Here is a 26,917-nt window from a genome sequence, read left to right on the forward strand (position 1 = left end):
AAATGTTAAAAGAGAATCTGAAATAATACCTAAATAATGGAAGGAAGGAACTGGAATGACAGAAGTCTCAAACAAATTTAGGGCTGCAAAGATCACAGTGCACTAGGTGGTCTCTGAGGAGGGCCTAGCAGAGGAAATAGAGACTTGGGAAGATTTAGATCTTCTGACCAGCTTACCCTAAGGCTATCACATTTCAGAAGAAAAATTACTAAAAGCTTGAACATGAAGTTGGATATTGTGATAAAGTGGTATAGCTGTTTTTCTCAGTTAAGGAGCACAAGGAGTGGATAAAGTGGTGCGGCTGGTCTTCTCGATTAAAGAGCACAATGAGTGGCTCAGAAGGCAGAGGGCCATATCAGTGGTTTAGAGGATGCTCTCATCAATCAGTTAGAATGGTGGTGCCAATTGTTGGATAAGAGAGAGGAGAGACCAAGAGAACCTGAAAGTGGTAGGCCTCTCCCACAAAGCAGAGGACTCCAATATGTCAGAATTCATATCCGCATAGCTCCCAGTGCTGCTGGTCCTGAACTGTAAAAATAACAGATTGAAAAATAAACAGAGCATGAGTCCAGAGGGGTGGCTGCGGTCCCCCCTGTTGCATATGCACAACTTTGGAGACAAGAGTTCATAACGAAGGCAGTGAAGCGAAAGGAAGAGTTCATGTTTTAAAGCCTGTGCATCTACATATTTCAGAGATTCTTACATCAGTGCAAGAGTCGGCAAGGATATACTGAAGGAAATATATTACGCATTTCTCTACCCAGCTAGCTTCAAAATCAACTCTGGTGGGAAGATCTACATTTATTCTTTTAATACCCCAGGCAAGGTGCATTGATATCTCACTTCCCTCACACCTTGACACCACAGAAGATGGTGACATAGGGCAATTCTTGTGGAATGCTGCTTTAAAATATTTGTTGGTCAGCAAGTTCTAACACGGCTCTGCAGTTAAACATAGAGATGAAGCAGGAGTGCTGATGAAAAAGTGATCTTCCATATGTTTCTTCACCCTACCCCCAAAATTTTGTTTCAATGTATTTGCATGTGAGTCGGGATAATTTAAGCAATACAGATCCCTAAGAGAACTAGATATATTGATCTTACGTTAAACCGATTATGAACTATCTTTTAAAGTGGGAGCAGGTTTTTCGGTCATTACTTAGGATTTCTGTCTCAAGTACATTAATGGAGAATGGGTATAAAATGCTGTATAGCTGGTATACCCTGGAGGAAAGGAGGAACAGGGGTGATATGATACTTGAAAGGTATTAATTCGCAAACAAATCTTTTCTGGAGATGGGAAGGCGGTAGAACGAGAGGACATGAAATGAGATTGAAGGGGAGCAGACTCAGGAAAGATGTCAGGAAGTATTTTTTCACAGAGAGGGTGGTGGATGCCTGGAATGCCCTCTCGCGGGAGGTGGTGGAGATGAAAACGGTAACGGAATTCAAACATGTGTGGGATATGCATAAAGGAATCCTGTGCAGTAGGAATGGATCCTCAGAAGCTTAGCCGAAATTGGATGGCGGAGCAGGTGGGGGAAGAGGGGTTTGTGGTTGGGAGGCGAGGATAGTGGAGGGCAGACTTATACGGTCTGTGCCAGAGCCAGTGATGGGAGGCGGGACTGGTTGTTGGGAGGCGGGAAATACTGCTGGGCAGACTTGTACGGTCTGTGCCCTGAAAAAGGCAGGTACAAATCAAGGTAAGGTATACACATACGAGTTTATCTTGTTGGGCAGACTGGATGGACCATGCAGGTCTTTTTCTGCCGTCATCTACTATGTTACTAAGCGTTTAGCTGCTATATTTCATTTGGGGTCCCCTTTGTGCTGGAGAAAATGTGGTTCAGTGGGAGATATGTGTCGTATATGATGGACCTGTCCTTGGGCCCAAGAATTTTGGACTACTGTCCTGAAATTGGTTGTTAGCCTTACGAAGACTTCATACTCCTTGAAAATGGACTACTGTCTCCTGCACTTTAAGCCACAAGGGATGAAAGCGGCCACCCATCATTTAGTTACCTATGTGTTTGTAGCAAGTAAACTGGTGCTTGCTGCGGCCTGAAAGCAACCTACTGGACTTGCCGTGATTCTACGGAAATTGGCCCACATTCATTTGATGTCCAAATTAACAGCTTTGCATAGCGGACAATTGCTGGCTTATTTTCGCATTTGGGACCCCTTATGTGAAGTGGACTGCTTGCCCTGATTCTTCTCTGCCTACGTGCAAGGGTCTGGGACCAAAGAAATGAATGCAGTTAACCAGAGCATGCACTTAACCGTTGTGACCCAAAAAAGCTTGAAATCTGATAAACACATGTACAGTACGGTTTATTATTATACATACAGTATACAGTCTCAGTTAACGGACACTCGGCTTACTTGAAGTAATCAGTTATAGTCCTCTGTACACTCTTGGGTCTGTGAGTCCCATAGACTACGTCTGCCAGATGGTAAAAACTGTCACAGCACTGACATCCAGTGGCCTCCAGATAGGCCTGCACGATGTTGAGACTCTCCAGCGTTCTTGCTAAAGGGACAGGAGGAGGTTGTTGAATTTCATCAGCATGTGCCTCGCTGCTCATTTCTTCATCTGTTCCATCATCAGCCGTTGTTGCCTACGTGTAGGAGCATATCTCGACATCAGTGTTGTCATCAGCTGTTTGTAGATCGTAATCAACAGCTACGTAGCGATGGAACTCCTTTTCAGTTAAATCGGCTGGGACATCAATAACCTCTTCATCTGACGTGTTTGCAACAGCTGCACCTGTTTCGTCCCTCTCCATATCCTTAACAAAGCTTGCCCGCTTGTAGCAGTTCACAATGGTTGCCTGTGTAACATGATTCCAGGCTTCTTTCTGCATATGTAGGGAATTCAACAGTGATAGATTACGAGCCAGTTCAACAGCACGTTTATCCTTCCCAGCCTGGTCATCCATAACGCTCATCAGACGACGTAGCACAAGAGCCCGATAATGTTGTTCGAAATTGGCTATTATGCCTGATCCAGAGGTTGGATCAGAGAGGTAGTGTTTGGTGGCAGGAAGACAACCTTGACGTTAGACAGCCTGACATAATCCCTGTGTGCAGCACAATTATCACAAAGCAGCAAAATCTGACGCTTTTGTGCCTGCATTCTAGAGTCTAACTTCTTTAGCCACTGCTTCCAAATTTATCCAGTCATCCACGAATTTGCGTTAGCCTCGTATGGCACAGGAAGTCGCTTAACTTTCTTGAAGCAACGGAGCTGTTTGTTCTTTCCAATGACGAGGGGTTCCAACTTCTCACTCCCATCCATATTGCAGCAAAGGAGGATAGCCAGTCGGTCCTTAGATGTTTTACCTCCAGTAGTTTCGGCATGTTTGAATGCAAGTGTTCCATCAGGAATCGCTCGCCATTAGAGACCATTTTCATCAGCATTGAAAATGTCACGAGATGCAAACTCGTTCGAGATGGTAGGAAGAACTGAAACAACCCAATTTTCAGCACCAAAGTCATCAACATCTTGTTTCTCACCATGCTGTTTCTTGAATTTTATGTTGTTCCTCTCCTTCCATCTTTCCAACCATCCAACAGTGGCTTTGAATTCAGTTAGTCCAAGACTTTCAGCTAGCTGGTTAGCTTTCTCCATAAGCAGTGGACCACTGACAGGAAACTGTCTGCTCCTGACTCGAGAAAACCACCAAAGAAGAGCATCTTCTACATCCTCAGCTTTTCCTGCCCGTTTTCGTTTCCGTTGTGGATTTGTATTGTTTTGCCAGTCTTCCAGAAGCTGGTCTTTCTGTTTCAAGACACGTGAAATTTGACTGGGATTGACACCATATTCTTTAGCAATAGATATTTGACTTTCTTTGTTTTCTAATTTTTTAAGAACTTCTATTCATTCAGCCGGTGTTAAAGTCTTACAGATCCGCCGCCGCGATGACCCCGGTGCATGCTCCAACAACATTCTTTCCCCTAATCTGCCTGGGGCAGTTAAAGAGGCGGTAAATTTGAAATCTCGGTTGTCACGCACCAATCGGCTTCCATATTCCATGCGCGTGCTTATGTGGAGTCTTTCCTGCAGAGGAGCGGTCTTAAACCATGCATATAAGTGAATCTTGCACTTATCAGCGGTGTGCTAAACCGAAGTTTGCCCCCATAGAAATTGATGGTGCCAAAAAGTACAGCACGCAGTTAAACAGCATGCGCTTATCCGACATGCACTTAAATGGAGTGCACTGTGTGTATATATATATATATATATATATATATATATATATATTTAGTCCAATATAACAGTGTCACCTTATTTAACATGTAAAAAGTATGGCAACACAAAAAATGATACTTGTTACAAGTAAAAGTACTGCCAATTGTACTTAAGTACTGTAACGAAGTATAAGTACTTTGTTAGTACCTATCTCTGCAGGTGGTCAACTGGGTAATTTATGTCCTTGGAATATAACTAAGAAGGTGCTCACACAAGACCTCAATAGTATATTCTATTACTAGACACTATTCTTATCCTAGGGTGGGAGGCTCTGATATAGTGAGACTAGTGAGGTCCTGATCCACAAGTGGAACCGGGATTTGGGTCTTGATTTAGATTCCACAGATTGGCAAGGGTTTGGGGATGAGATCTACACTATATTAATATGAAATAAAAGTTAAGGAGCTGATGTACAGGTTGTTCCACTAGACCTACCACTGCCTCCTTTATTCTCTCAGTTTAACTCTTTGGATCATCTATATACAGTAGGAGGGGCTATAGGGACAGATTTTTGGTAAAAAGGTGCAGGACGTTCTTTGTATAATCAAGTCTGGGATGAAATCTTATGCTGCAACTCTACCTTTTGGGTAAATGGAAAGACATTGCTTTTCCCATGAAGTGGGGCTGCTCTTTACCCCTACCAGTAAGAATTTTTAATTTTGAGCTGTTTTCCCAGTGCATTGAGGATGTCTTCTGTACCAAGTTACTCCCTTCATCTCTGGCTCCACAGCATATTTCAGTACAATAAAATAATTTTATAGAAGAATGCACCCTTCTAACTGCTGACCCTATATCACAGGTCACAATCTACCTGAGCCTACTGTAGCCCACCTATTCTTGAGCTGTTTTATTTTCTATGGCAGCAGAGGTAAATTGCCTGGATGCATGAAGCATCTTTGAGGCAGAGGTGGCAAAAAAATCCCCCAAAATAAAGAAATACAGAGTTTCCTTAATTGCAGTGAACACATTTTTAAATTGTTTTATTCTTTTCAATCTAATGGATGTTGGAAAGAGATGTTGAGTAGGTCTGTCTGTCATGTGGAAGAAACACACACTGAAAACGTAATGGAACAGGAACAAGTCTGGCACAGGGGAAAACTAGGTGAAGTGAGTTTGAAAGTGAGTCAGATTGGTCCAAGGGTTCCAGAGAAATAAGGTCTGCAAAAAAATGGCCCAACGTATTGTATGGGTTAGCGCCTTCATATTTGGTAAATTGTTTTGTTCTATCAAATCCAGAGTGTAATGTTCGTTTAAAAATTTTGTTTTCCTTCTCATATTTAAAGGGTAAATCTCAGAAGAAAATGAATGATTCTTTATTAGCTTATCAAGCTGCTAAATTGGGAAAAGATATTTCTCTTTTAATAACGCAAGCTTCAAGTTAACAAACGTCCAAAATGAATGTAAAGACATATTTGTTTCAGAGTTTTAATAAGACTTGATTGTTATAGATATATTTTGCTATTTGTATAATATTGAATTTCCTGAATTGTTCAGTCACTTTTCTTTTGTAACCCACGTCGAACCGCGAGGTATTGCGGGCAATAAGAAGGTAAAATTATGTATAATCATACCTGATAATTTTCTTTCCATTAATCATAGCTGATCAATCCATAGACTGGTGGGTTGTGTCCATCTACCAGCAGGTGGAGATAGAGAGCAAACTTTTGCCTCCCTATATGTGGTCATGTGCTGCCGGAAACTCCTCAGTATGTCGATATCAAAGCTCCATCCGCAGGACTCAGCACTTAGAGAATTACACCCACGAAGGGACACTCTGCCCAGCTCACCACCGCCGAAACGGGGGAGGGGAATTAACCCAGCTCATCCCCACACAAGTGGGGGAGGGGAATCCGTCCAGCTCATCCCCGCGGAGCGGGGGAGGGACACCACACCCGCCGATGCGGGGGGATCTGGCTTATCCTGCAACCGCAACCGCGGGAGGAGCTGACTGACCCTAACACCGCCGAAGCGGGAGGGGTACAAAGCTGCCCTACAGCCGCACGAAGCGGGAGGGAGTGCCGGCAGAATTTATGTCTCAATCCAGCCCCGTAAAACGGAGGGGAGAGGAATGCAGCAGCTCACTGTAACACAAACTCGTCTCAACTCTTGAAGAATCCAAGTGAAAGAACTTGAACACGAAGTCTTTCTGAAATAACTGAAGACTAAACTTGAACCTGAAATGCAACCAGAATAAAAACAGAACAGATATCTGGGAGGGGCTATGGATTGATCAGCTATGATTAATGGAAAGAAAATTATCAGGTATGATTATACATAATTTTACCTTCCATATCATCAAGCTGATCAATCCATAGACTGGTGGGATGTACCGAAGCAGTACTCACCCAGGGCGGGACATTGAAATCCCTGACCTCAACACTGAAGCTCCAAACCGGGCCTCCGCCCGTGCAGCCACAGTCAAACGGTAATGCTTGGAGAATGTATGAGCCGAAGCCCAAGTTGCCGCCTTGCATATCTCTTCCAAGGAGACGGATCCGGCCTCTGCCATCGAGGCCGCCTGAGCTCTCGTGGAGTGAGCCTTCAGCTGGATAGGCGGCACCTTCCCCGCGGCCACATAAGCCGCTGCAATGGCTTCCTTGACCCATCTTGCCACTGTAGGCTTAGCAGCCTGCAGACCCTTACGAGGACCTGCAAACAGGACAAACAGATGATCCGATTTCCGGAAATCATTGGTCACTTCCAAGTATCTGAAGATGACTCGTCTCACATCCAGATATTTAAGAGCAGAGTACTCCTCTGGGTAGTCCTCCCTACGAAAGGAAGGGAGACAGAGCTGCTGATTCACATGGAAGCGAGAAACAATCTTGGGCAGGAAGGAAGGCACTGTGCGAATAGTCACTCCTGCCTCAGTGAACTGCAGAAAAGGCTCTCGACATGAGAGCGCCTGGAGCTCGGAAACTCTTCTGGCTGAAGTGATAGCCACCAAAAAGACTGCTTTCAACGTCAGGTCTTTCAGAGATGCCCTCGACAAGGGTTCAAAAGGCGGCTTCTGCAATGCTCTTAGCACCAGGTTGAGATTCCACGCAGGCACCACTGAGTGCAGAGGAGGGCGCAGGTGATTAACTCCCTTGAGAAAGCGCACCACATCTGGCTGCGAAGCCAGGGAAGCACCCTTCAGGCGGCCCCTGAAGCAAGCCAGAGCCGCTACCTGGACTTTAAGGGAACTGAGCGACAGGCCTTTCTCCAGACCTTCTTGCAGGAACGCCAACACTGAAGAAATTGGAGCAGTGAAGGGAGAAAGTGAGCCTGCTTCACACCATGCTGCAAAGATACGCCAAACCCTGGCGTAAGCAGTAGAAGTAGAGCGTTTCCTCGCTCTCAGCATAGTGGCGATGACCTTGTCTGAGAAGCCCTTCTTCCTCAGACGCTGCCGCTCAATAGCCAGGCCGTAAGACCAAAGGGAGAGGGATCCTCCATCACCACGGGACCCTGATGTAACCGGCCCTGCTCCACTGACAGCCGCAGAGGATCGTCGACTGAGAGCCTGATCAAGTCCGCATACCAGGGACGTCTGGGCCAATCCGGACCCACCAGGATTACCCTGCCGGGATGCTTTGCCACCCGGTCTAGCACCCTGCCCAACATGGGCCAGGGCGGGAACACATAGAGGAGCTCTTGTGTCGGCCACTGTTGGAGAAGAGCATCTACTCCCAGGGATCGAGGGTCCCGTCCTCTGCTGAAAAAGCGCGGCACTTGGCAATTGGCCGATGACGCCATCAGATCTAGGCTCGGCTGGCCCCAGCACTTCGTGATGTCCAAGAACGCCTGAGCAGATAGTTGCCACTCTCCGGGCTCCAAGGTATGGCGACTGAGAAAGTCCGCCTTGACATTCATGACTCCGGCAATGTGGGCCGCTGAAAGCTGCTCCAGGTTCGCTTTCCGCCCACTGGCAAAGACTCATAGCCTCCTTGGCTAGAGGGGCGCTCTTGGTACCTCCCTGGCGGTTGATATAGGCCACAGCCGTGGCATTGTCCGACAGGACCCGTACAGGCTACAACACCAGTACCGGGATGAACTCCAATAACACCAACCGAATGGCTCTGAGTTCCAGGAGGTTGATAGACCACTTGCCTCTGCAGGAGACTAGAGCCCCTGCGCTGTCCTTCCCAAGCAGTGGGCTCCCCAGCCCATCAAAGAGGCGTCTGTCGTGACGACAATCCACTCCGGGGTCACCAGAGGCAATCCTGCAGACAACTTGTCTGTCTGCGTCCACCAGCTCAGCGCCTTGCGCACTGCTGGGTCCATGGGAAGGCGCACAGCATAATCCTCCGACATCGGAGTCCAGCGCAGCAGCAGAGATAGCTGTAGTGGTCTCATATGAGCCCTGGCCCAGGGCACTACTTCCATCGTGGCCGTCATAGAGCCCAACAGCTGCACGTAGTCCCAAGCCCGAATAGGAGAGGCTACTAGGAACTAGTCCACCTGAGCCTGAAGCTTGACAATCCGATTGTCTGGCAGGAACACTCTGCCCACTTGGGTGTCGAATCGAACTCCCAGATACTCCAGGGACTGAGTCGGGCGCAGCTGGCTCTTCTTCCAGTTGATGATCCATCCCAGGGAGCTCACAAGAGCAACTACCCGGTCCATAGCTTTGCCGCACTCTGCATAAGAGGGGGCTCGGATCAACCAGTCGTCCAGATAAGGATGGACTTGTACTCCTTCCTTTAGCAGGAAGGCCGCTATGACCCCCATTACTTTGGAAAAGGTCCGCGGAGCAGTAGCCAACCCGAAAGGGAGGGCTCTGAACTGGAAGTGTCGTCTCAGGACTGTAAAACGCAGAAAGCGTTGGAGAGGAGGCCAGATGGGAATATGCAGGTACGCTTCCCTGATGTCCAAGGAAGCCAAGAACTCTCCTGCCTTCACTGCCGCTATAACAGAGCGGAGAGTCTCCATGCGAAAGTGCCTCACTTTCCAGGCCCGATTGACCCCTTTGAGGTCGAGGATAGGCCGGACAGAACCTCCTTTCTTTGGAATCACAAAGTAAATGGAGTAACGTCCCTTGCCAATCTGATTTTTTGGCACCGGAACGACCGCACCCAGGCGGATCAGGTTGTCCAAGGTCTGCTGCACTGCCACAGCTTGACCGGAGACTTGCAGGGAGAGAGTACAAACCCGTCTCTTAAGGGTTGGCAGAACTCTAGCTTGTAGCCGTCTCTGATGACTTCCAGCACCCACGCGTCTGAAGTTATAGTGGTCCACTCGCCCAGAAACGAGGACAGCCGTCCTCCAATCTGCACTGGGGCGTGGACCAAGGCCCCGTCATTGGGTACGAGACCCTGGGGGAGGACCGGAGGGAGCACCTCCGGGACGGCGGTCTCTGCGAAAGGAATGCTGCTGGGGGAGAAATTCCTCTTGAAGGAAGAGGGGGTAGAGGAACCCGACTTGCCCGGGCGGTACCGACGGGCTTCCAGCAACCGTCCTCTGGAGGTACCGGGACGAGTACTAGCCCGAGCCCTGACCTCTGGTAATTTCTTGCCCTTAGACGTGCCGAGATCGGTCACGATTTTGTCCAGCTCGACCCCAAAGAGCAGCTTGCCTTTAAAAGGCAATCTAGCCAGGCGGGATTTAGAGGCGTGGTCAGCAGACCAATGTTTCAGCCAAAGCCACCGCCGCGCAGAGACTGTCTGAGCCATGCCTTTAGCTGAGGCTCTCAAGACATCATACAGCAAGTCTGCCAAATAGGCTAAGCCCGATTCCAGGGCCGGCCAATCAGCCCTCAAGGAAAGATCCGAGGGGGAAGCCCGCTGCACCATAGTCAGGCACGCCCTGGCCACATAGGAGCCGCAAACTGAGGCCTGCAAACTTAAAGCAGCTGCCTCAAAGGACGACCTTAAGGCCGCCTCCAATCTTCTGTCTTGGGCGTCCTTTAGGGCCGTGCCACCTTCCACCGGCAACGCCGTTTTCTTAGTCACCGCAGTGATTAAAGAATCCACGGTAGGCCACAGATAGGCCTCACGTTCACTCACAGCCAAAGGATAGAGGCGGGACATAGCCCTAGCCACTTTAAGGCTCGTTTCCGGGACATCCCATTGAGCCGCAATTAAGGTGTGCATGGCATCATGCACGTGGAAGGATCTAGGCGGGCGCTTCGTCCCCAGCATAATGGCAGAGCCAACAGGGGCTGAGGGAGAGACGTCCTCCGGAGAGGAAATCTTCAAAGTGTCCATGGCCTGTAAAAACAGGTTGGGCAAATCCTCTGGGCTAAAAAGCCGCGCTGCAGAGGGGTCATCTGCTCCATCCGAGCGGGGATCTATCTCCTCCAAGGAATCCGCAAAGGACCGTTGGGAGACCTCAGACACGCTGCCCTCATCTACATCGGAGGAGACAAAGTCCTCCAAGGCCTGGAAATCAACCCGAGGGCGTTTACCTCTGGGAACCTCAACCTCTTTATCAGAAGAGGGAGCAGGGGCAGCGTTTTGCATGAGGAAAGCCTGATGCAGCAGCAAAACAAACTCGGGGGAGAAACCCCCCAGACTGTGCACTTCCGCAGCCTGGGCAACAGCCCTAGACGCACTCTCAACCGGCGCTCGCAATAGCGGGGGAGAGACATGCTGCGCATCCAAAATGGCGTCCGGCGCGAAACTCCGCGAAGGAGCCGCGCGGGAAGAACGGCGCTTAACTTTAGCCGCTTGTGCCGTCGCCCAAATTAAGGGCGTTCATGGCATTAATGTCTCCAACCTCAAGGGCGGCCCACGAAGAAGCAGTCTGAGCCGCGTGGCCGGCCAAGATGGCGGAGGCGAGGAGCGGGGGATGGGCGTTTATGGCGGGAAAAAACCGCCACGCCGGAGGAACGACCGGGACATTCATCGGTCACTAAACTGTCACCCATCAAGGGCGAATCAGGTTGTAAAACCCCCGCATCCCCTCTAGAAGCGCTCCAGCGATCCGGGGAGCGACCCTTTGCGCCCTCGCCCTCCGACGCCATATGCCACGAGGAGAAGAATCGGGGAACCCCCTGCCCGCTATAAAAAGGTAAAATTACCTGCTTGCCGCTCCGAGCTGTAACGAACTGGTGTCCCAGTGAGTAGCTGCAATGAACGTTTAAAGAAACGTCGAATAAAACGCCTTTAAAGACGTTTAAAATTTTTTTTTTTTTTTTTTAAACGGAGCCAGCGGGAGGGGGGAGAAAAGGAGGGACCTGGCACCACCAGGTTTGCACTTGCTCAAAAGAGCCCTCAACCCCAGGCCTCAACAAAACCTAAGGATTAGGCTTGGAGGCCTAGCCAGAGCTGCTGCTGTGTGTGACCACCACCTGCTGAGATAGAGAACATACTGAGGAGTTTCCGGCAGCACATGACCACATATAGGGAGGCAAAAGTTTGCTCTCTATCTCCACCTGCTGGTAGATGGACACAACCCACCAGTCTATGGATTGATCAGCTTGATGATATGGAATAACTGTTATGTTATTTCTATGGGGAAGCAGTTCCACCTTCTGCAGCAAAGAAATGTACACAGACATACCAGTTAGAGAATTGCTCCATTCAAACTGCCTACCCCCCCCTTCTTTACTCTCTTGGCCACAGACACAAATGTGTGCACAGAGGATTTGTAATTAACCCTTGAGGCATGTTTCATGGAGGAGTAGCCTAGTGGTTAGTGCAGCAGACTCTGATCCTGGGGAACTGGGTTCGATTCCCTCTGCAACTCCTTGTGACTCTGGGCAAGTCACTTAACACTCCATTGTCCCAGGTACAAATAAGTACCTGTATATAATATGTAAACCGCTTTGAATTTAGTTGGAAAAATCACAGAAAGGCGGTATACAAGTCTCATTCCCTTTAGACACCATACTTCCTCCTCTCCTCCATACTTACAAACCTTTTTCTCTGATGGGCTAGCTCCTAGTGATTCCACATCTAGTGACTAATCTGTGTAGTATGCTACGGGCTGCAATACGTACTGCAAACTGGTAGTGAAGAATCATGGCATACCTGCCCTGTGGGACCGTGCTTAAACTGTAAAATCCATCCATTGACATCTTTTGAGAGTAACATCAAATGACTTTTAATAATAAAATGAAACTGAGTGTGATGATCTTTCCAAACCATCAAAATGCTTTGTTACAGCTCCGTTAAAGCTTCGTGTACACTCTCACTCTCCAGTACCCTCATGATCAAAAGCTCTGCGCTGTTCCAAACAGCGCTGGAACAGTGCAGGGCTTTACCGCACCGATGATCAGAGATAATGCATGCAAATTTAAGCAGCGCAATTATTTCTGATCATGGGGTAGAAGTGCGAGCGAATTGTGCCGAGCATGCGCTCAGCACAATCCTGCCGCACTTGTTTGACAGGTCTGGGCTGTCAAAATCCCAAACCTGTCAAACTCAGGGGCTGGAGGTCCATGGTACCACCAGGCCCTGACTACCCCTGCCCCGAGCAACGGGGGCTGGAGGTCAGGCAGACCTCCGGTCCCCCCAACGATCCCACCCACCCCCCATGTTCAGGGAGGGCTGGAGATCCAGTGGGTCTTCAGCCCCCCGAAACCCCCCAGAAAACGACTCCCTGGTGGTCCGGTAGCCGCCACCGGTCAGCCGTCCCTCCCAGCGAGCGACAGGGGTGGGCGGACCTCCAGCCCACCCCAACTCCCAGAGTTGTCTGGCACCGAATCCCTGGTAAAAATAATCCCGAACCCCCTCCCGGCCCCCCTACCTTAGTTGGAGGAGGGATGCAGCCTGCCTTCCTCCTCTTCGACGCAGCAAAATGGCAGCGCCCAGCCCTGCCCAGTGCACCCGGGATGCGCTGGGCGGGGCTACACACCATATAAAGGAGAACTCCCTTAAATGTTGTGTAGCCCCGCCCAGCGCATCCCAGGATGCACCGGGCAGGGCTGGGTGCCGCCATTTTGCGGCGTTGAAGGAAGAGGAGGGAGGCAGGCTGTGTCCCTCCTCTAACTAAGGTAGGAGGGCTGGAAGGGGGTTTGGGGTTATTTTTACCAGGGATTCGGCGACAGACAACTCTGGGAGTTGGGGTGGGCTGGAGGTCCGCTCACCCCTGTCGCTCGCTGGGAGGGAGGGGGTTGACTGGCGGCCACTGGACCAACAAGGAGTCTTTTTCTGGGGGTTTGGGGGGGCTGGAGACCCACCGGATCTCCAGCCCTCCCTGAACCTGGAGGGGGTGGGATCGTCGTTTGGGGGGGTGGGGTGCTTTGCGTTGTTGGGGGGAATGGGGGCCTGCCAGCATGCAAATGCATGCTGGACAGAACTCACCATTCCTCCCCAATGATCTGCAAACCCTAACGCCAGCTCGGAGCTGGCGTAGGATTTGTCGCGGCCAGCGACCCAATCTTTGGCTCGCTGATCATTGGGGATGAATGCGTTAAGCCCCGTTTAGCATGCATTTGCATGCTACTTGTAGCAAGAGCCCTCGAGCGCATTGTTTCATGCACTCGAGGGCTCTGATCGTGGGGTGATAGCAAACGCCGGCGCTAGTACAGTGCTAACAGCCTCTAGCACCGGCGTTTGCTTTAGACCATCTGCCTGCAGGTCAGAAACAAAGCGATTGGAAAGAATTCCATGAGTCGTGCGTCACATGCCTCCTCACTGCTGCTTTAAAAAGAAATGGATACCTTTCCTTTTGTTTATACAAATGTCTCAATGACATACCTGAAGAAGACAGGTGACATGCTCTTCTTCTAGCCTTTGTTTAGTTAGGGCCTGTTCCACATCCCACCCAGAAGCTGTAGAGCCAGTTCCAAATCCAGTGCCTTTGGCCCAATACAGCTGCTGTTCTTCTGTTGTGGCACTGCTATGTGAGCTTGCTACCTGTGGCTTAAACAAAACGAATAAAATTAATTACATGACTGTCTGAGGCTACTCTAGTTTCATCTCCCATGTGGGCTGTAAATCATGCACAGTGCTTCCAAATTACATCAGGGCAGCAAATCCTTCACAGTCTCCATTTAATCATATTAACTGGCAATATTTTTAAAAAGTAATGTGCATTAATGAAGACTAATTGAGGTCAATTTAAACGTTAGAGCTCAGTAATTAGTGTTCAAAGTCTAGCCATTTAAAAAAAAAAAATTCTAAGTCAAATAACCCAAACTGCTACTCCCATCATAGAAACTAAGAGGCAGATGCAGCAACCAAACGTAAAAAAATCAAAATCGTTAAAGTCCCTAACGATTTTTAAAAAACGAAGAATGAACCAAAAAAAAAAGTCACACATGCTCAGATCGGTATTCAAACGTACAATGTATCAAAGAATCACAATACACATCGGTAATCGGCCCCTAAATCATGCGCAGAGCAGCCAAGCGTTTTGCTGGCTGCTCTGCGCATGCTGCAAACGTAAAAACAAACAAAAAAAAAAGCCACAACACATACACGTGGCTACCCGGTCAGCAAAATCCAAAAACAAAGGATCGGGAGGGGGCAAGGGCGCTCATCAGGAGCGTCCTGTATGGACGGCCTTGCCCCCTCCCCCGCTGCTCCCCACTTTCCGCCACTCCCCCCCCCCCCCACGAAAAAGCAAAATGCTAGCTGCCCCGGTCCCCCTCCCTTCCTGTTCCTGTGTTCTGCAGAGCTAACTCCGCCTCCCATCATTCTTTCGCCCCGTGCCCCGCCGCCCCCCCTGAGGTCGACTACGCCGCTCCCCCCCTCCACCGAGACCCCCCTCCCTATTAACGACCCGAGCAGCGCCTCTCACCTCTTTCAGAAGCGCTGCACGGGCAGGAAGATCTATTGTGTTGGTTGTAGAGTCTCCATGACGTCTCTTCTTCCCTGGCCCAGGCCTCGCCTCCTTCTGACGTAGGTTACTTGCCCCCTCCCGATCCTTTTTTTATTTTTTTTTATTTGATGTGTTTTCTGACGTCCTTTGGACCAATCACAACGCTTTTAGCTCTGCTAATGTGCTGGGATTGGCTCAAAGTTTGTTTATTTTTTCACTTAATGATTTTTCCTGGCACAGAGCTGTCCTAACGAGAGGTCCAGACCTCTCGTTAGATTTCCTGCCTTTTTCCTGCGTAAAGGCAATCGGAAAAGGTTAGTGCATGTCGTTTCAATGGGGTTTTCACACTAATTGCTCATCTCCATTCCGTTTTCGTTAGCTGCTGGCTTCCTCGGTAAAAGCCCTTTGATGCATGCAACGGATCAAATTTTCCTCGTTGGAGGGTCATTAAAGGCTCATTTAGCTTTAGTGCATCTGCCTCTAAGAATATATTCTGAACCTATTTGCATCTAGGGGACCAAGTGTTTATAACCCTATGAAAAACGTACAATAGGCAGCTGAATAAAAGTAAGCTAGATCATAAGTACGTAAGTATTGCCATACTGGGAAAGACCAAAGGTCCATCAAGCTCAGCATCCTGTTTCCAACAGTGGCCAATCCAGGTCACAAATACCTGGCAAGATCTCAAAAAAGTACAAAACATTTAATACTGCTTATCCCAGAAACAGTGGATTTTCCCCAAGTCCATTTAATAATGGTCTATGGACTTTTCCTTTAGAAAGCCATCCAAACCTTTTTAAACTCCGCTAAGCTAACTACCTTTACCACATTCTCTGGCAACGAATCAGTGTTTCCGAACCCAATCCTCATCCAGCCAGTCAGGTTTTCAGGATACCCACAATGAATATGCATGAGATAAATTCACATTTTTGTTTTTTAAATTCAGAGACTTACTATCTTGCCCATCAAAGCAAATGTCTGGGTGGCTTACAATCTAAACAGAAAATTAGAGAGGAGGAGGATAAAGAGCTGCACAATGACAAGAGAAAGGGCAGTGGGAGGAATTACAATATAACTAGGAAAGAAGGGAAGGGGAAACACATGAGGGCTGTGGCATCCAGGACCCCCCTATATGGGGCAGTCAGGGGTAAGCATTCATGAATAGTGAGCATTCATGTTTGCTTTAAGAAGCGTGAGGGGCGGCAAGCTCGGCTGTATGATCGAGTCTCTAGTTTGAGCTGCTTGTAACTGTTTTCCCTCACTTATGCCGTATATGAAGAGTAAGGTGGTGGCCACTCCCTCTGTGTCTTTGGGTCTCCTCTGGGTTAGCAGCCCACAGACCGTAGATGAAGTCCCTGTGTTATCTGGGGAGGTATCCTTAATACACTGGGCCTGGAGACATCTCTATCGTCCGCAGTGTCCTATGCTCCTGTGTCTGGAGTCTGTGTCAGCCCAACTGGTGGTGTTACCCGATGCCAAAGTTGCTGCGGGAAGTGCTGCTAAGGAGGGAGTTGAAGGCGCCAGATGGAAAAACACCTGGAGAAGGGGTTTGTTCACTTCCTCCCATGGAGGAAACACTCAAGCATATCTGGAGATTACTGCAGAAATTGGATTCTGTGACTGGTAAAATGCCTACTGAGGTAAAAGCTCTGGGGCAGAAGATGGAGAATTTAATTAAGGCAGTGGACCAGGTTAAACAGGACTTTACATCTCAGGTTAATCAGATACAAGGTGATTTAAAAACTTTTCACAATAAATAAATAAGGAAAAATGACACTCAAGTCCATAAATACGAATCCAAGATTTAAGAAATCAAGGAGACTAAAAAGGAAAAAAAAGTTTAAGGTAACAAAAACTCTACTAAGCGGAGTTGATATATATCTTTATAGCTTCTCTATTTTCGCTGAGGTTATAAGTGCCGATACGTGTGCAGGGTCTGTAAATACATATTTCTTTTACTTATATCATCTTATGCATTTGCAGGGGTATCTTAAAAAAAAGGTACCCCCAAATGCAAAATTTCAGGTTTAAGAAGCAAGAATTGTTTCCTCCGTTGCCGTGTATTTTTCGAGACGTCGGGAAATTTTAAAGTCCATAAAAGGTTTATCCTTGCTTCTAAAGAACATACGAAAAATCCATTGTTTATCAGGTAACAATGCAACAGTCGCCACCAAAGTAGCGGCTGTTGCAAATTCAGTATCAGAAGTTTCAAGCAAAAGAGAAACATCTATCGGATTTCCATTTAAATGATTCAGTTCCTTTCCTGGGATATAATATGCCTGAGTAAATGGTGGTAAATTCTGCTCAGGTATAGCCAAAACTTCCCGCATATAGCGTTTTAACATTTCAAGAGGAGCAACAGTCTTTACTCTAGGAAAATTGACAAATCTCAAGTTAAAATGATACTATAAATAAATAAAAAAATAAATAAAGGGTATGGAACAATTCACCTATGAGGAAAAGTTAAATAGTTCAGGGCTCTTCAGCCTGGGGAAGAGATGGTTAAGAGGAGATAAACTAACATTCTTTGCCTGTTGTAGGCCTCACCCCCTTGAACCAGACAGAGAGGTGATACTTCCACAACCTACTTAATCAGACTGTCAGGAGTGTTCAGTCACCACAGTCATGGTATATGTTGTGCTCCTTTCTATACTCCTTTATGTGCCTCCTGAGTAAGCCTTCAATTTTAATTCTTATTCATCTATTCCTAGCAAGTTCCTTGCACCTAGTTTCTGTATCCATGGGAAGATTGCCTACTCCTTGCCTAAACTGCTAGAAGCCTTGTACTTCCTCCTCAGCAGGCTCAGCAAGCATTTAACAAGACCAGATGTTTCTTAGACCAGTCCATTGTGGCAAGATAGTAATCCCTTCTTCCACCAAGCCACCTGGCCCAGGCCTGTCCTACTTCTATCTCCTATTTTTCAGCTAATTGTCTTTTTAGGCTTTTTGACTATAAAGTGCTTCTGGGTCCAATTATTGACGAATTCCAGTATACTGACAACTCAATGCTCCAACACCCATCAATACCTTAACAGTCTATAGTACTCCCCAGTCTTTTCAGTTTCTTGTGATCAGCACCTATTCTTAATAACTGACATGCTTACTTTCAGGATCCATCTTTTTTTCCCATTTGTCTCTTCGCTTTCCTGACAGCTTTTCCAAGTATTTTTGCCTGTCTTTCTCTTTCTAAGTACTCTTGTAACTTGTGAAGGCTAATCTTATTTCCAGTGGAGGAGTAGCCTAGTGGTTAGTGCAGTGGACTTTGATCCTGGGGAACTGGGCTTGATTCCCAATGCAGCCCCGTGTGACTCTGAGCAAGTCACTTAACCCTCCATTGCCCCAGGTACAAATAAATACCTGTACATACTATGTAAACCACTTTGAATGTAGTTGCAAAACCACAGAAAGGTGGTATACCAAGTCACATTTCTCTTTCCTTTTTCAGTTACTATCAAGAACCACTGCGGCCTTCTTTTCTCTTACTGTTTTACTTCCTTCAGCTGTTCCCATCCAACCAACTCTTCCTTGAGAAATTCCCCCATCTCAGCAAATTTAGTTCTCTTGAAATCTAGGACCTTCAATCTCGAATAAGTCCTCTCCCCCTTTGTCTCAATATTTGGTGATCACTAGATGCCAAATGATCTCCCACAGTAACATCAGAAACAATGTCCTCATTTGTAAGTACAAGGTCTAGAATAGCTCCATCCCGCGTCAGTTCCATCACCCGCTGCTGAAATAATTCTTCCTGTAGAGAATCCAAGATCTCTTTGCTTCTAGTCAACCCTGCAGCAGGGATGCCCCAATCGACATCCAACATATTAAAATCACTTATTAGTAGTACTTTCTCTTTCCTAGCTATCTTATGGATATCTTTTATTAAGTCTCTGTCCATTTCTTCTGACTGTTAAGGTAACCTGTATATTACACCTATGTAAATACATTTTCCTTTCCCTCTTGCCAGTTTAACCCACAGCGCTTCTTCCTTACCCCACACGTCCTGCAGTTCTGTCACTTTGATATTATTCTTAACATACAATGCCACTCCTTCGCCCTTTTTTCCTACCCTGTCCTTCCTGAATAGATTATGGCAAGGTATAACTACATCCCAGTGACTGTCACTATATCCAAGTCGGTTTCCATCATTGCAGCCTCTAGATCTAGGCATTTGTTTACCATATTACGAGCACTGGTATGTAAGGCTCTCCAGATATTACACTTTTTCCCTTTCTATACGAGTACTTGATGACTTACCTTCCTGAGGATGACTTTGGGGCTTTTCTCACCCATCCCCAGCAAATTTAGTTTAAAGCTCTCATTAGTACTTTAGCCAGTCTGTTACTGAAGACACTTCATCCCTTTCTTGAAAGATGGACACCATCGCCGCTTAGTAGCTCTTGAAAAACCATCCCATGGTCAAAGGAAACAAAAGCGCTCGCATCGGCACTATCCACGCAGCCACACATTTAGCTCCAGGATGCACACTCACCTCATTCAGCCTTTACCTTCGACAGGAAGAATTGATGAGAACACTGCCTGTGCACTTAGGTAATTTACCTTCTAACCCAGAGCCATCAAGTCACATTTCATATGTTCAGTAGGATATCTAGCAGTACCATTTATAAGTACATAAGTAATGCCATATTGGGAAAGACCGAAGGTCCATCAAGCCCAGCATCCTGTTTCCAACAGTGGCCAAACCTGGCAAGATCCCAAAAAAGTACAAAACATTTTATGCTGCTTTATCCCAGAAATAAGCAGTGGATTTTCCTCAAGTCCATTTTAATAATGGTCTATGGACTTTTCCTTTAGGAAGCCGTCCAAACTTTTTTTTAAACCCCGCTAAGAAAACCGCCTGTACCACATTCTCTGGCAACAAACTCCACAGTTTAATTATTATTATTATTACACATTGAGTGAAGAAAATGTTTCTCCAATTCATTTTAAATGTACTACTTTGTAGCTTAATTGAATGCCCCCTAGTCCTAGTATTTTTGGAAAGAGTAAACAGATGCTTCACGTCTACCCGTTCCACTCCACACATTATTTTATAGACCTCTATCATATCTCCCCTCAGTCATCTTTTCTCCAAGCTGAAAAGCCCTAGCTGCTTTAGCCTTTTCTCATTTTTGTCGCCCTTCTCTGCACCTTTTTTAATTTCACTGTATCTTTTTTGAGATGCGGTGACCAGAATTGAACACAATATTGCAGGTGCACCATGAAGTGAGACAAAGGCATTATAACGTCCTCATTTTTGTTTTCCATTCCTTTCCTAATGTATACTTAACATTCTATTTGCTCTCTTAGAAGGCGCACACTGAGCGGAGCAGAGGGTGTCAACGTATCATCAACAATGACGCCTAGATTCCTTTCCTGGTTGGTGACTCCTAATGTGGAACCCTGCATTATGTAGCAATAATTCAGGTTCCTCTTTCCCACATGCATCACTTTGCACTTGCTCACATTATCATGTATTTTTTTTTTCATTTATTCCTTTTATATACCGTTTCTTATTGCAATTACAAAACAGAACGGTTTACATTAAAAAAATACATCTCATAACCAAACAAATAGGAACGCCAGTCAATAATAGGAAAGCACAGCAAACCAAAAAATAATAAGAACATAATAAAACACAGTCATCTAAATTAAATACAAATTAAATACAGTTTAACCTAGATTTTAAATGTAAATGTAATCTACCATTTAGATGCCCAGTCTCCCAGTCTCGTAAGGTCTTCTTGTAGTTTTTCACAATCCTTTTTCAGTTTAACAACTTTGAATAACCTAGTGTCATCAGCAAATTTAATTATCTCATTCCATCTCTAGATCATTTATAAGTATGTTAAAAAGCAGCGGTCCCAGCACAGACCCCTTAGAATAACATTATCTACCCTTCTCCACTGAGAATACTGACCATTTAACCCTACTGTGTTTTCTATCTTTTAACCAGTTTTTAATCCACAATAGGACACTACCTCCTATCTCGTAAATCCAATTTCTTCTGGAGTCTTTCATGCAGGGGCGTATCTGCGTGGGGCCTCAGGGGCCTGGGCCCCCGCAGATTTTGCCCTGGACCCCCCTACCGCCATCAACTCTCCCCCGCTGCCGTTCTTACTTTTGCTGGCGGGGGACCCCAACCCCCGCCAGCCGAGGTGTGCTTCCACCTGCCGCTGCCGTAAAAACATCTTCTTCAGCCGGCGGGGGACCCCAAACCCCCGCCAGCCGCCCCGCGGTGTTTAAAATTCATCTTCGGCCTCCGTGGCCGTGCTGCTGTGATAGGCGCTGTTGAAATCCACTTCGGAGTCTGACGTCGTTGTACGTTGTACATGCTGCGACGTCAGACTCCGAAGTGGATTTCAACAGCGCCTATCACAGCAGCACGGCCACGGAGGCCGAAGATGAATTTTAAACACCGCGGGGCGGCTGGCGGGGGTTTGGGGTCCCCCGCCGGCTGAAGAAGATGTTTTTACGGCAGCGGCAGGTGGAAGCACACCTCGGCTGGCGGGGGTTGGGGTCCCCCGCCAGCAAAAGTAAGAACGGCAGCGGGGGAGGGTTGGCGGCGGGAGGGGGGTGGAGAGAGTCATTGGTGGCGGTGGGGGGGGGGCGGCGGGGGGGGGGGGGCTAAAATGTGCCCCCTCCCTCTGGCTCTGGCCCCCCCTACCGCTGGAGTCCAGATACGCCCCTACTTTCATGAGGTACTTTGTCAAATGCCTTTTGAAAATCCATACACACAATATCGACCGACTCACCCTTATCCACATGTTTGTTCACCCCTTGAAAGAAATGCAATAGATTGGTGAGGCAAGATTTTCCTTCACTAAATCCATGTTGGCTTTCTCTCATTAATCCATGCTTTTGAAAATGCTCTGTAATTTTGTTCTTTATAATAGTCTCTACTATTTTGCCCAGCGCTGAAGTCAGGATCAATGGTCTATAATTTCCTGGATCTCCTCTGGAACCTTTTTTTTTTTTTTTTTTTTTTAATCAGCATTATTTATTTATTTTTTTTATTTTTGTTACATTTGTACCCCGCGCTTTCCCACTCATGGCAGGCTCAATGTGGCTTACATATTGTATACAGGTACTTATTTGTACCTGGGGCAATGGAGGGTTAAGTGACTTGCCCAGAGTCACAAGGAGCTGCCTGTGCCTGAAGTGGGAATCGAATTCAGTTCCTCAGTTCCCCAGGACCAAAGTCCACCACCCTAACCACTAGGCCACCCTCCAATCTTCTGGTACCATGCTTGATTTTAAAGATAAATTACATTTTACTAAAAATAGTTCCGCAAGTTCATTTTTCAATTCTATCAATAGTCTGGGATGAATAGCATTCAGTCCAGGAGATTTGCTACAATTTGACAAATTGAGCTATTACATCCAGTGGCGTTCCTAGGCTGGCTGACACCTGGGGCGGATCGCCGATGCCCCCCCCCCCGGCAAAATTACACCCCCCCCAGGTGCAGCGCGCCCCCCCCCCCCCGGGTGCATTTTTACCTGATGGGGAAAGGGGGTGCCGCGCACCTGTCGGCTCAGAGTCTGCTTGTTCCCTGCCCCGGAACAGGAAGTAACCTGTTCCACGCAGAGGAAGCAGCAGGGAGGGAACGAGCGGACTCGGCCAACAGGCGCACGGCACCCCCCCCCGGGGCGGACCACCCCCAACTTGGAACTCCAGGTTTATAGAAATTTCATTCAGTTTCTCCAACTTGTCAGCTTTGAATACCATTTCTGGAACCGGTCTCGCTCCCAAATCTTCGTCGGTGAAGACCATGTAAAGAATTCATTTACGCTCTCCAATATAGCTTTGTCTTCCCTAAGTACCCCTTTTACACCACGGTCATCTAGTGGTCGGATTCTTTTGCCAGGTTATTGCTTTTAATATAACTAAAAACATTTTTACTATGTGTTTGTGCCCCCAACGCAATCTTTATTTCAAAGTCCCTCTTTGCCTTCCTTATCAGCTCTTTGCATTTGACTTGACATTCTTTATGCTGTTTCTTATTGTTTCAGTCGGTTTCTTCTTCCATTTTATGAAGGATTTTCTTTTAGCTCTAATAGCTTCTTTCACCTCACTTTTTAACCATACTGGCTGTTTGGTTTTCCTTCCTCCTTTTTTAATACACAGAATATATTTGGCCTGGGCTTCCAGTGTGTTATTTTTTAACAGCATCCATGACTGTTGTCAATTTTTGACTTTCACAGGTGCTCCTCTAAGTTTCATTTTCACCGTTCTTCTCATTTTATCATAGTTTCCTTTTTGAAAGTTAAATGTTAACATATTGGATTTCCTGTGCCTACATAGATTAGCAGCATATGATAGTGGTCAGTAGGATTGATGAGTCTAGGCAATCTTTCCGCTACATCTCAAATCTTGGCACCAGGCAGATAGCACACCTTCCTGGACATTATGTCCGGTCAGCAGATGGGTATCTCAGTACCCCCACAGAAGTGAATCACTGACTACCACTACCTTTTGTTTCTTATTGGCCAGTGATCTGGCAGCCTTAGGATTTTTGATTGTTATTTCCTCCTGTTCCCGAGATGTTTTCAGTTGTTCTAATTGCAGGGCTGTGAACCGACTCTTCAGTTCAACAGAAGATGGAGTTGGGGAGTTGATTTTGCAGGATTTGGTGACCTGTGTTCAGCTGCCCACTTTCTGCACAAAATCTTCTCTCCATTTGTTGGATTATGATGTGTCTCTGGGATGAATTTCTGGTTGTCGCAGATGCTTCTTAGTTTTTCCACCTTCTCTCTTAGTTCATGCACTTCTTTCATGAGGGATTTAATGTGCCTGCATCTATTGCATGAAACCAGAATGTTGTCTTGGGCCAAGAATTCAGTCGGACAGAGGTAGGAGCTGTAATGAGGCCGCAGCTTTAAGGCCATGATGTTTCTTTGTCATACTACAATTGTAGGAGCTATCTGTACCTGTGGATAAAATAAGTGAAGAGGCCTATGAAAGACCCAACCATATTTTTTCCCTTCACCTGTTCAGTACATTTCCGGAAGCACGTAGTTTAATTTTAACTCTATAGAGTATAGAAGAGAGCATGACTTATTGCCCCCTTTTGGGCAAGGGAAGTCTGCAGTAAGTTTAAGGGTAAGAGAAGGTAAAATGATATCCTTCTATTAAAGGTATACAAAGAGTAACAAACCTGTGTTTATGTTAAAAAGAGATCTTTTTATTCTAAAATAGGAAGACACCTGGTACAATGCAGAAAGCTGGAGAGCAACTGCAATCAAAGATGATTGGTTTTTCAAAAAATATCTGCAAATTGGATATGGGTTTTCAAAAAATATCTGCAAATTGGATATAGTTAATTAATTTTGGAGACAGACAGTGGATTAGGAAAACTATATACCGTGTTTCCCCGAAAATAAGACACTATCTTATATTAATTTTTGCCCCCCAAAATGTGCTAGGTCTTATTTTCAAGGGCTGTCTTATTTTTCGGGAAGCATCGGGGTTGGCCCGCCCGCCCTCCGTCACTCCCAGAACTAACCTTAAACGCCTCCTTTCACCTTCGCAGCAAGCAGCAGCAGGGCAGGCCACTCTTTCCTTCCGTGTCCCGCCCTTGCCTGACGTAACATCCGCGAGGGCGGGGCCCGGAAGGAAGGCGAGGTCTGCCCTGCTGCTGCTTGCTGCGAAGGTGAAAGGAGGCGTTTAAGGTTAGTTCCGGGTGAGGAGAAGAAAGAAATTTCTTAATGTTTGGAATCTCTATTTGCAAAACATATCTCATAAAGCCAGAAGTGCTGTACTCAATAGGCTAGGAACACTATAATGAAGTTATAAGCCCCTCGTGTAAGTGGATTAAGGTAATGGATAAGGTACGGCAGAAATTGTTAACATGAAGTATGAAGCTCAAAACTCAGAGGTTGTTGTTGGGGGGGGGGGGAGGGGGCAAACAGTAAAAAAAGTGATGGGACAGACACGATGTAAGATACGTTGCTGTAACAGAAATGTTAGTACAATTACAAACTGTGTGCGTTTAATATGTCTGTATTGAAGTCTGTTCATCAATAAAAACAGTTTATACATAAGGTTAGTTCCGGCAGCGATGGGGGGGGGGGGAGGGGGGGCGGCCCTGCTTTTAAACAAAAATTTGCTAGGTCTTACTTTCGGGGGAGGCCTTATATCTACCAATTCAGAAAAACCTCTACTAGGTCTTATTTTCGGGGGATGTCTTACTTTCAGGGAAACAGGGTAGAAAGTGGCACTCCTGGAGAGGGGAGTGGGCTGAGGGGCAGGGTGGTAGGGTATAAGCAACCAAGGAACTGTAGAATGTGTTAGCTGTAAAACCTATCTCCAATGTTGTATTAAACTACCTTACTATACTGATGTTTTGCAACAAAAGCATACCTCCCATACCAGGTAACTGCTTAGAGAAACTACTGGGGAGAGGCAGGACACTGATACCACAATGTAACTTTTTAAAAGCAGCAAACACAGAAATAAATAAACCACTGATTTCTTCCCAACAAAAGACTTTTTAAAGCAGCAACACAGAATTATTTAAGTCTGATTTCTTCCAATCACTGCTAGCACTCAGACATCAGGAAATTAACAGCTTTAAGATAGCAGCGCACAAGATGGTAAACAGATATCATTAACATTTCAGGATAGTAACTAAGCAGTGCATATAATGAAAGACAAGGTTTCAATATTTTCTAAATAGATACAGGAAAAGTATAGAGAGAGGAAGAAGTTGTAGACAGATGATAGGATGATAGAATGCAGTTTTTTGTCATATCTTTAGATGAGACAGAGATTCCAGCTTCCCTGAAAACATGTGGAGCAAGGCAATCTCAATACTTTTAATAGTCTCTCCTATGCTTCTAACAAAGCCTGCCTCTGATACCAGGTAACTGCTTAGATAAACTATGGGGGAGGGGCAGTGCACTGATATTACAATGTAACTTTTTAAAAGCAGCAAACAAAGAAATAAATAAATCACTGAAATCACTAATTTCTTCCCAACAAAAAGCTTTTTAAAGCAGCAACACAGAATAAGACAAGTCTGATTTCTTCCGAACCACTGGTAGCACTCGGACATCAAGAAATTAACAGCTTTAAGACAGTGGCGTAGCCAGAAGTCAATTTTTGGGTGGGCCAACAGGTTGGATGGGTGGGCACTAGACAGTGGTTTTGCTGGTAAATGTTTAACAAGAGGCTCTCTCCCCGGTCCACCTCTGCGCCCCCCCCTCAAAATTGCAGAGCTGGCTATAGCCGGGGAGAGAGCCGGGGGGGGGGGGGGGGGGGGGATTAATGCATTACTCTCTCCAGGAAAAAAAAAATTAAATGATCCCAGGTTCCAATCTAATTCATGCTTAATGTGGGATAATATGCCATAAATAAGTAAGTAAATAAATAAATATAAACTTTTAATGTTGAGCACCTGATTCTCAAAGTGGACATATTCCAAACACTATAATGAAAATAAAATTATTTTTTTCTACCTTTGTCTGGTGACTTTGTTTTTCTGATCATGCTGGCCCAGTATCTGATTCTGCTGCTATCTGTCCTCTTAACTCCGTTTCCAGAGCTTCCTTTCCATTTATTTCTTTACTTTCCTCCTTTCTTCTTCATTTCTTGCTCTACATCCGTAAGTAAAAGCTGGGTCCTCCGCAGACTTGACTGTCCAGTGGATCCAGCTTCTGCCTATTTTCTCCATCCATGAGCTGTTTTTCTCCTCTCTTCCTTTTCCCTCATATATCCTTCCTCTCTGTTCCCTCCCCTCCATCCATGTCAGCATTTCTTCTCTCTCCCCTCCCCTCCATCCATGTGCATCTCCTTCCTCTCTTCCTTCCCCTCCATCCATGTCCAGAATTTCTTCTCTCTCCCCTCCATCCAAGTGCATCTCCTTCCTGTCTTCCCTTCCTTCCCCTCCATCCATGTCCAACAATTCTCTCCCTGCCCTCCCCTCCATCCACCCATGTCCAGCAACCATCCTCTCTCCACTGCCCTTCCCTCCATCC

The 26,917-nt window shown here is 46.5% G+C and overlaps 1 protein-coding gene across 1 annotated transcript in view; it reads right to left on the reverse strand.

Annotated features, from left to right (window-relative positions):
• Positions 1-26,917, reverse strand: part of BIRC6 (baculoviral IAP repeat containing 6) — a 965,314-nt gene that overhangs the window by 284,139 nt on the left and 654,258 nt on the right. Inside the window, 1 exon segment of the mRNA XM_030196513.1 lies at positions 13,879-14,043. Within this exon segment, the coding sequence (XP_030052373.1) occupies positions 13,879-14,043 (165 nt within the window).

The sequence above is a fragment of the Microcaecilia unicolor genome, chromosome 3 (assembly GCF_901765095.1).
Source record: "Microcaecilia unicolor chromosome 3, aMicUni1.1, whole genome shotgun sequence".
In the NCBI taxonomy this organism is placed as follows: domain Eukaryota; kingdom Metazoa; phylum Chordata; class Amphibia; order Gymnophiona; family Siphonopidae; genus Microcaecilia; species Microcaecilia unicolor.